Here is a 12,285-nt window from a genome sequence, read left to right on the forward strand (position 1 = left end):
AATCCTTCAAACACACATCTCCCCAGACACTGAAAAAACTGACTACAAAGCCTTCTCACTGTTGCATCAACATCAAGGAGTTTTACAGCATACCTGTATCAGCTCAGGGATTTAATTTTTTTAACATTCCTGCTTGCTCTTTTTATGCTGTAGTTCTGATCAAGGTCTACGTAACAAGGCAAGAAAATTTGGCAAAGACCACACAGAATATCTTGAATAATATTTAAATAACTCTCAGGAGCCTCCCAGCAGGTGCTATTCATCTACATGCAAGATTAACTTTAAATCAGAAGTCTACTCCGAACATATTTCAGAGATTATAAAATAATTATGACACCTGCTATCATCAGTGCAAGCAGGAATAGTAAAAGTCATCTTCCATAGATCAGGTTTTTACTAAAGCCTTTAAACAGTGTTACAGGATTTCCCATTTTTTAAACACCTGTCTTGAAGCCTAGCTTAATTTATTGGTTATTACACTATACTCCATCATATGTATATGAATATGTATGTGTATACATATACGCACACATATACATTAATGAGTACCGTTTTATGTGTATGTATACATGTATTTGTGTGTATATTAGAAATTATCATTTTATGGTACTTTCTTGTTGACCACGTTACAGTGAGAGCTTAGATTCAGCTGGTTACTCAGGAAGCAGTAACTATTTTCAAAGATCTGTCAGTCACAATTACGTTCTTCATTCTGTAATTCTGCATTCTTTATTCATAGATGTATGACCTTACACTTAGATAAATGAAGAATATATATCATCTCTTGCCAAAAATAAATGGTTTTAAAAAGCTCTGGGTGTTCATGAATGTTATGGGTACATACAGCTCCTTACCATGTAGTATTTATTCTGCACAAGCCATGAACTAGAAAAGTAAACACTAAGCCTCGCTGGTAAAGAAATGAGCTATGAGAAAAATGTAATAGTCTGTCTAGGAAGTCCACAGCAGAATAAGGTACTGAACATAATCTTCAAGACTTATTCCAGAAGTAGAATTGTGCACCATTTTCCTTCTCCATGTATTTAAAGCTTCCTCCCAAAAAAAGGGGAAGATAGAACCCAACACAACTCTTTAATAATAAAATAATAAAAAGTATTTTTATAGATAGGCTGGATAAGTGAAAATACAATAAATTAACTGGTATTTGCTTTATTGGCAAAATATGGTTTGATTTATTAATGACTTCTAAGTTTATGATATTTGGGAGTTGGGGGGTGGGGGTGTTGTGTTTTGTTTGGAGGATTTTTCTGTTGTGTTTTTTTGTTTGTTTGTTTGTTTGTTTGTTTGTTTTTTCTAAATAGGCGAAATTTATAAATAGATATATTTAATTGTCTTGGTGTTTCTTGTGTCTTAAAAACGTCCTGTAATTTACCAGGTGCTATTAGGTGACACCTACAAGAAACACAGTTAAAGAAAATCAGAAAAGACTATGCCACTGCATCATTTTTAAAGGAAGCTGCTGAAATGAATTTATGAACTCCACAGTTTCATGAACTATATCTACAAATATACTTTTAATAACTCAATTATATATTCTTCAATTTTATGTAGGGACACTCATTTTGATTCAGAGAATCTTCACAGGCTCCACCACAGTTTAGATTTCCTGCTGACAGAAAACAAAAAACAAATAGAACAAAAAAACCACCAACCCACCACTTAGTTTTAATCCTCTAGCCTACAGCATAAGAAGTTTATGTCATGTTTTTGTAACAGTTTGCCTAGCAGGTCTTACATTATTTAAAAACTGTAAGAACAAAATTGCATTACAAAATTAAGGTAAGAATTCAGCCTGGATATCTCCCAAATGGTGAAAAATGTGTGTTCTATGAATTGGAACTATTTCCCTGATATCCAAATTAAGCTTTAATTTGTTGTCGTATAATGGGGTAACAAACACACTTTCTTTCCCTGACAACTGTTATTACTGTCAGGGAATCTAAAAACCTAAATACTTGCTTTGAAATTCTAATTTTCTTAATTTTTTTATTACTCTTATCCAAAATTTTAGGATAAATCAAATGTTGATAACACAATCCCAGGTGATTAAACATGTGAAGTCCTAGTAATAGGGGGAAAATCTTACCTGTTGGAACAAATAAAGTGTGTCCTTGCTTCACAACACATTTGTAGCATTTGTCAACCTTGTCCCCAAAATATACTTCACTCTGGGTGACAGATGAACTCCAAGACTCATACAGAGCCAAATTTTCATCAGTGGGCTTAATCAAATAGAATATCTTCTCACCCTATTAAATAAAAATACCAAATAAATAAATCAATGTCCTCCTAGAGGCATACTACAACCTCTGAATCATTCCTAATAAAGTACCAGATTGATCTAAATGCTAAGTATTCCATGTCTCCACCATGGAACATTGGGGCTTCCTGGCCCCAGTGTTTCACAACTGTAATCCACCAAAAGTTTAGTCAGTAGTATGCTAACCAGTTGGTGTCTTATGATGTAAAGCAAACAAACCAAACCAAACCAAACTTTTAATTGGAGTATAAAACATTTCAGCTTTTATAAACAATTTATGGATATGTGCACACATGTCAAATGAGAAAACATAAGATGAAACTGCTTTGCCTTTTCTATGATGTATATACATGGTCAAAGTTTGCAAGAATAAAAAGTTGAATATGTCAATGATATCTATTCAATTTATTTTTTCATACTAAAACTTCACTATATCACCTACCAGTCTACTAAAATGATCACTTAACCAATTATAGTCTAGAAGTCACCAACAGCATTCTAAAATAAAAGCATAAAAATGCAACACCAACAATCAGTAATTCACTTTCAAACTCCTCCCCTGGCTTTTTAAGTACAAAATTTCATACAGGTGATAATTCTAAAGAGGTGATAACGCCATGGCAGAAAGCTGCACACTGAATAAATTTTGTTTCGCACAGTCATAAATCAAGAAGCCTTCATACCCAGAGAACATGGTACCAAACGGATGTTCCTCCAAAATCGATATGAAAATCAGTATAGCTGTCCTGGACACCCATCAAGCAATACTTCTGAACAAAAGGCTTAGGGAAGACAGAATCATCTGGCCAGTAATTTTCCACCCATGAAAGCTTTCTGGCAATATCTGGTACTTCCACTAATTCAGACATCCTTTTAAAACAAACAAAGAAACAAACAAGAACCATAAATATAATCAAGAGTAAGAATACCTCTTTTTAAATGATAGCTTTACAAAGTTATTACTTACAAATTAGTAAAAATGTTTTATACATGCGTAACATCACAGTAGCTGCCTACATAAAATATGCAGCCTACTTTCTTTCCCACTATAGACATTATGTTCCTGCACATACTGTTCAACTTGGTGAAAATTACTTCCTACATTCAAGGAATTGAAGTCAATACTCACTTTGTGTCTGAGAATTCCAGGCTGATCACATTCAATACTTTTGGTCGCTCAGGATTTGTGAAATATTTAATATAATTATGGAGCTTCATTTTACTGTCTGCTTGTCTTGCTACATCTATTACATCTATGACTTTGTCACCACCTGTGAAAAATAGGATGATTTTCTTAAACCTTTCACAGAAAAAAACAGCCAATTAAGGTGTTTAAAAGAGTTTTAACTTTATTCCAGCCTTTATCAAAACATTTCTGCACAAAAACTCCACTACTATCAGTATTCTCTTGTAACAAGGACAGATCAGTATAAACCAAGTTTTTATTAGGTCTAACTTTAATTGCTATAATCAGCTAAGGACAGAACTGAAAACACTCTAAAAAGAAATCTTTCCTGTGGTTAACCAAAAAGAAAAAGCAGTATAGAATGACTGCAACTGGTTTAAAAACAAAATTGAGTTTGTGGCTGCAACTGGAAAGACTAGTCTAGAGAAAGTTATCAAGGCAGAACTATTCCTCCCTCTTCCTATTAATCATCACCAAAACACTTGAATATTTAACACAAGGACCACTGAGAATTCTTTCCAAATAATAAATCCTCCTGCTCACAGCTTGCAATTCTTGCAGCAAACTGCACTAAACTTGTGCCATAACTGGTAAGTTTTTAACATTAAAAACTATGCAGGTATTCCTTTGCAAACATTCTACAAGGCCACCCGCACCCTCCTTACATACATGCATAACTTTTAAGCACACAGTAATTTCATTGAATAATTGTCTTCAGAAAATGAAGCACACTCATGACAACAAAGACTGGTTTACATACTGTGCGTTTTATGTGTAGAACTAGACAGGGAAGAAACAACCTTTAGCCAAGAGAAAGGACTAACAACAATATTGTAATTGTTTTATGTCCATTTAGTTATACAAGGGTCAAATTTGACAATTAATTTTGGAAGGCTGGAATATATCTAGATGTACATTATAAAACTGCAAGTTAGTATAATCTTGACAAATTCTAGTTGGCATAGCATTTATTCAGTTTTCTTATTTTTAATTTCAATAACAGAAAGGTAAATCTGTGGCATTCAAATTCTTTCCCTAAATTGTAGAACCTGGCAGGTCAAAATATATGTATGAGAATGAGAAAACCAAGTTTCTCTCCAAATCTGAAGAGGCAGCATTCCAAAAGAAAACATTCAGAAGTATCAAAATTATAATTACACTTTAGAGCAGAACACATTTCTGTTTATAATCATCATATGGAATGTTGTTCCCATTATACTACATAATTCCTCTGTCCTGGTGCTATTGTAAAATGCTGATGGATAGAAAACCTACTTTCAGCACATATCATTATATTAGGTTATCACAGGAACACAGACAAGGCCATACACAGACTTCTCGACTGTACTATATGTTACAGAAAATGTAATGCTGTGATCAGCTCAGTCTCTCTTTCTCTGTACTGCACATTTACCTAAGTCTGAAACAATTGCAGACTGTTAAAAGATCTGATAATAAAGAAATAAATGGTCCTTGGGAAGCTCTAGTTTTCCTGCCAAAGGAAGCCAAGGTGGGAAATTTTCCAGGAAGAAACATTTAATTCAGAAATGCCAATTTACTGACCCCAAAACATTAAGTTTTGCAGATCCTAACCAATGATTAAACTTTATTGATCATAAGATTCATTTAATTCCCACAAAGAGAACAATCTTAAAAGTCATTATACTTTATTGGTTTACAATGTGTAGTAGAAAAAAAAAAAAAACAGCACTCCATGTTTACCTTGCACCAAAATTAACATGTTTGAAAGTTGAAAAGTAAGGCTGTACTCCTATCACATATCTACCACACATTAAAAAAAAAAAAAAAAAAAAAACCACGCACCAACAACAACAAAAAAAACCAACAAAAGCACAAAACCCCCAAAACTGTACCTTTAATTTTACTCTCTGCTAGTCTTCTGGTTAGAAGTAATTAAATTTAGAATATATATTTAGCACCCTGGAAGCTCTCATGCAAATATTTATTTTAATTTACAGACAGGATCATTTGCAAGTACTCCAGAGTGACTCTTACCTACATAGCGTTCCACATCTAAAACAGAGAAAGTTGGCGGAGGAAGTCTGAGCCCCAGACCATCTAACTTAGGAACCATAATGGGAACATCAAATCCATGTTTCTCCAAGTATCTGTGTGTCAGCTGGCTTCCATGCATTTTCAAAATGACTTCATCAGCACTGGTAGAAAGAAATAATGGAATATTAGCAGAAAAGCAACCTCTGAGGACTACTGAAAAAAAAAAAAAAAAAAAAAAAAAAAGAGTCAGTTTGGGAGAGGACAGATGGGAATGGCTACATTTGAATCCAAAAGAAGTGCACCCAGTACTACTTTTACTAAGCTTTTAACTAAAAGACAAAGAAAGCAACCTAAACCAGCAAGGAAATGTTTACTTTCCTGCATAACCTGGGAACTCATACTCTTTCTATATGACTGAACACAGTAATTTAAGAGGATGGGGAAAAGGAATTCTCAGAGAAGGCATTAAAGTACATTTTGGTAATAGGAACAACAAACTCCTTCAAAGAACTCTTAAGTCATTATGTTTCAGTGAGACAGTCAATCACACACAGCTCACGATGAAAGTACAACCATACAACCAGCTCATATAAATGTTTTAAGTTATTTAGAATGAAATTGAGGACTATTCCCGGACTAGAGGAATAGGAAGACAATATTCTGACTGTTCAGGCACAAAAAAAACCAAACCAAAACAAACAAAAAAAAAACCCACACCAAAACCCAATCACTCATGCTACAGCCCTCACTCCCCCACAAAAACAAATAAGCAAAACCCCAAAAACTCAAAACCCCCACACCACCCTGTAGCGGTCCCAACAGACAACGTGTCCCAGTGCAAAACTGAACAGGGAAAGCTACTGCATGAAAAGACAAATGCATCCATCTGAAACAGAGATGGGGATTCTAAAGGAGGAGGAAGTAATCCTCAACCTTCATTTTCTGAAGCAGAGAAACGTCAGTCACTTCCTCCAAGACACACTCAGCCAACGTTTCTCTATTTTTTTTCCACTGAAATGCGTAAGTAAGCTTCTGTACCTTGGGAAAGAGCGAGCCCGCAGCTGTTTAACGAAGGTCCGTGTTCCAGCCTGCACTGGTTTGGAGCCATCATCCAACTCTGTGTAGTCATGTCTATGCCAGTTCCTCCTCTTCTTCACTACAAGTTTCAGAACGATTAAACTTTGAATTAGTTAAATCAGATGGCTCAGATTAGCAGTCATCTCATCAGTGAGCCAGACATGCCTCAGTCACATTACTATGATTAACAGGTGACACTCTACCTATCTGCAACAACTTCAGGACACCTGACAGTAATCCTCTATACTTTTACAGCTCCTGTGAGAACCGCAGTGCAGATTATACACAACGATTTAACAGTCCATATCCAGTGCAGCACAAGTAACAGCAGCAGCCTGAAAATTGTCCAAATCTAAAAAGTCAGCAACAAAACTAGAAACAGAATTTTAAGTTCCTAAAGCTCAGACTTACTTTTTTAATAAACAGAAGAATCATGTCTCTTCAAGATCCACAAACTTCATTTTATGTATTAACACAGAATTAATAGGACCTAATCCCATCTCACCATACGAGCATACACATGTCCAGTCTGATAATATTACTACTATTCACTACCATATGCTGTTTGAGACCAAACCACCTTTCTTTTATCCACTGCTTATGTCTCCATAACAGTTTTGGGCTGGTGTGATCTTTACTATGCAAGCACAATGCATATAACGCAAGCATTGCACCCCAAAACAATCAAATTCTGAGTTGTCTGAAACTTTAATGCACTGCTACAACATATTAATAAAGAACAAAGGATAAATTAATTTCCTATTACAATTTTGAGAATCTGAAACTCAACTGCATTTTTAACAGTTCCCTGTACTTAAAGGGCCGAGGAAAATTAAAAACTAGACATTCTCATAAAAACTGTTGTGTTGGTTTCCCCATGACAAATGACAGATACACAAATAAGAAAAAAAACACCTGTTTTCACAGAACCATAGAATGGTTTGGGTTGGAAGGGACCTTTAAAGATCAACCTTTCTGCCATGGGCAGGGATATCTTTCACTAGAACAGGTCACTCAAAGCCCTATCCAACCTGACCTTGAACACTTCCGGTGATGCGGCATCCACAACTTCTCTGGGCAATCTGTTCCAGTGTCTCACCACCCTCACTGTAAAAAATTTCTTCCTTACCTCAAATCTAAACCTACCTTCTTTCAGTTTAAAACTGTTACCCCTTGTCCTGCCACTACAGGTCTCAATAAAAAGTCATCTTCTTTCTTATAAGCCCCCTTTGTATATTGAAAGGCTGCATTTTAGAACAATTGCAAGCTGTGTGCAGCCTCCTCATTTGAATTTTTTGGCCTTAAGTGATGCAGAGGACAGTAACTTATGATATCATGGTGAACTTACTGCCTGTCTTCAAATTTTCATTATTTTGTGACAAATTATTTCATAATGGATATTTCATTAATTCATCTTCATCAACCACTCATTTTGTATCTTCATTTATAAAGAAGACAAGTGTACTGCTTTGAAAGGAAGCCCTCAGTTGTATCATCTATCTGTTTGTTAGCAAGATGTAGTTTGGAGCACTTTCTGTCTATACAAATATACCTGTACCTCTTGTCCTCAAACATTCAACAGGCTGAGAAACCCTATTAAATTCCCAACAGGTGCCTCAACAAAAATGACTGCCATCTCAACGTCTGGGAAAGCAGGTCCAACAGTTCTACTGACTTAACAGCATATCATTTACCACACTAAGAAATATACTAAGGGTACAGTAATTTTTAGGTTGTGTTTCAGTTTTTCCTAAAAAAAGCCAAATCCACAGCATTAGATAGTTGCTACTGGAAGACTGCCCCAAAAAGATTTAGTGAGACGAGATCTATAATTTAACCAATATTAAGCAGAAATTTAGTGACATCTGCTGAGGAAACACAGAAGAGGAAAAAGCTATTGTTACTTGTCAACACAAATGGTGTTTTACAGGCATATACAAAACAGCCTGCAACGTAAATACAACACCCAGCTAAGCAACTGTATTAATACAAATTTAAACTTTATGACAGAGCTCATCCAAGTTCAATAAAGTCATGATGCACCCCAAATCTAAAAAAAGTGCCAACGTTACTGAAAACACAGCTAAGGGTAACAGGAAGCTAAGGATTTAAGAGGGAAAAAAGAGTAGCTTCTAAAAAGAAAAAAAAAATGCTGCTTCTCCAGAAAAAAAAGCAGTTGGTTTTATAGGAATAACTGACATCTTAAAGTCATTATACATAAGAGGAAAATTATTCCTATTGAGAAGCTGTTTCCTACAGAAGTGACAAAATGTACCTTTTAGAAGACATTTAAGAGAATAACTGGACATTTATAGCTATTTGCTAACCTGAAAACCAGTGCTGAAGAGCCTGCTTAATGAGCCAACTATCCAAATACAGTAAAACATCATAAATAATGAAGCTAGGTTTATTAAGTTTTCAAAGCTATTTTTCTCAGTCATAAATAATAATATAAGAAATTAGTGGCTGCTACTAATTTGCAATAGAGTAGTTTCTCATAAATTCACCGCTGTTATAACAACTTATTAAAATAGTAAGATGATACAGCTGCTTAAGAGATTTTATAGCACAAAACAAACTTTTAAAAACCTGTCTTTCGAACACTTGAAATCTAGAAATTAAAGTCATTATTTCGCTTTACTTAGACTGAGAAAAGGAGAGGGGACTGAGAAAAGGAAAGGAGTGTGCTGGAAGTTTTCATGAAAAATAAGCAGAAAGCTATTTTTAAATTACATTCCTTATACACTCAAAACAATAGGCCAATAACTGTACCTACTTTAGGCAAACACTGTTCCCTGCCTTCTCACACTACTAGTCTGTTTGCCTCAAAGGTCACCTGCCTGACTTAAAACAGGGACCATCAAGAGGTATATATCTGTACAATGAGGCCTCAAGTCTTGGAAGTGGTCCTTTAGGTGATTCCCAGTGACCAAAAAGGCAAGCGAAATGTTAACATAGGAAGACTGAAAAGATTTTGAGGAGCATACAATAAATCATGGCATACCACTTCTAAGGCTTGGTATATCATGTCATATTGTCAGCTCAAATCAAAACACTGGCATTACTACCACAGTCAGAAAAAAAAAAAAAAAAAAAAACAACCAAGAGGTGGGAGGGTATTTACAGAATTGAGAAGGTAAAACTAGATTAAGAAAGTAATGTCCAGACAACCACAGTCCTGTTAACATTTACTGTACCTAGTGCTCTTTTAAAGCTCTGGACTCTAGAGCCTGGTGACAGATCTGTCTCCCAGTATTCATGCAAATGGGCATTTTCAGACTTAAGGATCACTGAGAAAACTTTGAAAATAACAAAATATAATATAAAGATTCTAAACCAAATAAGCTAAGAAAACTCCATGGTCTATTACTATTTTTTAAAATCGCCCTTTTTTTCATTATTTAGGATTTTAGGATTAATTATTTGGCATTTTACATGCATGTCTGCTTGCTAAAGTTCTTCTAAAATCGTTGCTCCTCCACATTAAGAAGAAGTTTTGGTTTTGTTTGAAATACAAGAAGCAATTTATTGGTTATTTGATCTTTACATCTACTATGAAGTAGCTTTCTTTTCATTATTGGAACATTTACAGAAATTATTTTGTAGGATACTGTCGTGGTTCCAGCAGGGATAGGGTTAATTTTCACAAGGAGCTGGGATGGGACACAGCCAGGATGGCTGACCCAAACTAGCCAAAGGGGTATGGGACACCATGTGAAACCATGCTCAGGATACAGCTGGGGGAGCTGGCCAGGGGGTGGGGAGGGCAGGAATTGCTGCCCAGGAGCTGGCTGGGCTTTCTGGGTTCCAGCTGGTGAGCAGTTAGACATTAACTGTGTTTTGTATATTTCTTTTCACTACTATTGTTGTTTTCCCCTTTCCTTTGCTGCTCTGTTAAATTGCATTTATCTCAACCCATAAGTTTTGCCTATTTCTTCCAATTCTCCCCCGATCCCACTGTGGGAGAGGGAGTGAGTGAGCGAACAGTTCATAGTTCTTTGCTGCTGGATGGGGCTAAACCACAACAGATACTCAAAGTAACCATCCATTTGGTAGTATGGAGTATGCGTTTCTTGTATACTTTTAGTAAATTTTTTGCACTATGTGATTTGATTAGATGGGATTATATACACAAGTGCCTGCTGAAATCACAGATACACTTGCCCTCTTAAATCAAACAGCTGAATTTTTGTCTCTTTCAAAACTTTTTTGGACAAAGGGATTTTAGAATACAAAGCTGTAAATAAAAACACTTTTTTTTACTTGCACACATAATTTCATATGATTGAAGCACTCTGGAGCACTGTGGCAATACTTGAAGTCATGAGTCTCTAAACACTAAAGCAAGTTGAGCCCAAACCATCATAGATTTGATTCTGACAGCTTAGCTGAGGACAATTAATAAAATTCCAGGTGAAGACATATTTCAACATTTCACCTCAGCTTGGGTTGATAAGTGACATGTCTGAAGCTTCTACTAAATCTAGAGTTTCTACTTACCTGAGGCAATATGAAGTAATAAGGGTAATTTTTACCACATATTCTTGTATTTTTTAAAATATTTCCAACACAAATCACTCTTATCTCACTGTCAAATTGCTGCAGGTGAGACAGAGCCCACATTAGAGCTAGAAGCCTCTGCATTACAAGAAAAGTTATTCACAGGCATCATGGCGAAGCATACTAGTCCTCCGAGAGCAAAAAGAGAAAAGAAGTTTCAAATTTACTAGCTCACTATTTTGAAAGCCTGATATGATCCCTCTTCTAGTCCTCCTCTTGGTCCCTCTATTCCACATAAAAACCAGGCAGAAAGTTGGGGAAAGAAATGGCTGTTATTTGTATTCTGATTTACAGGAAAGACATGCAGATTTTTAACTGAAAATTACAACTGGAATACTAAAAACTACAAGCATGTAAAATAGCATTTATCTTACCTTTTAGCCCCTAACCTAAAAGTAGCTAACCCAGAATTCACATACTATACAAGGTACATATCATGCAACATATATTAATTACATCAGTAAGTGATGCTTTATCACTTTGTTCATACTCCGAAAAACTACCAGTGAGCATGCAGTGGTTTTAAACTTATTTCTGAATGGTAAAATAAATTCAGCTTTGAAAAGACTCTAGATCTTAAGTCACAACTGACTATAAATCATTACACGGTGTTCAAGCAAAAAAAAAAACCAACAACCCAAAACCAAAAACAAACCCCAAAACAAACACATTAGAAAACATGAATGACCATGACTTAGTGCTTGGAGGTTAAAGACACACAGTGCATATAAACATTTCTCAGGTCTAAACACAGAAACTTAATTCATTGTTGGAAAGGTGAAATTCATTTTTACATCATTTCCTTCTGAGAACAGAAATCATGGAGAAAAATCTGGGGAGTTGAATAAAGCAGTATCCTTTCAGTAGATACAGAAAGACAAAAACTGTTTTCTTCAGAACTGCTATATTATCATCTTTCCACTGCAGATCTCTACAGCACATTTACCTACTGAAAGGAGGACCAAAGAAAAGGTCTCCCTTGCTGTTCTGTTTCACAGTCTCTTCTGGCAACTCATGGTGGAAACTTGTTTATAAATCAGAAACCTGAAATTTGGAGCTGTGTAACCCTCAAGGACCCAAGGACATAAATAGAAAAAAAACAAAACAAAACAAAACGCACAGGAAGTTCATATTCCAGATTTCACTTGACTGCTGTGGCATGTAG

The 12,285-nt window shown here is 35.5% G+C and overlaps 1 protein-coding gene across 1 annotated transcript in view; it reads right to left on the reverse strand.

Annotated features, from left to right (window-relative positions):
• Positions 1-12,285, reverse strand: part of KDM7A (lysine demethylase 7A) — a gene marked incomplete at its 5' end in the record, with an annotated part of 74,118 nt that overhangs the window by 32,185 nt on the left and 29,648 nt on the right. The window contains 5 exons of the mRNA XM_082479250.1: positions 2,108-2,270; positions 2,965-3,151; positions 3,411-3,552; positions 5,484-5,644; positions 6,522-6,639. Coding sequence (XP_082335376.1) covers positions 2,108-2,270; positions 2,965-3,151; positions 3,411-3,552; positions 5,484-5,644; positions 6,522-6,639 — 771 coding nt within the window. The remainder of the gene's footprint in view (positions 1-2,107; positions 2,271-2,964; positions 3,152-3,410; positions 3,553-5,483; positions 5,645-6,521; positions 6,640-12,285) is intronic.

This window comes from Vanellus vanellus (genome assembly GCF_965231255.1).
Source record: "Vanellus vanellus genome assembly, chromosome: 1".
Taxonomy (NCBI): domain Eukaryota; kingdom Metazoa; phylum Chordata; class Aves; order Charadriiformes; family Charadriidae; genus Vanellus; species Vanellus vanellus.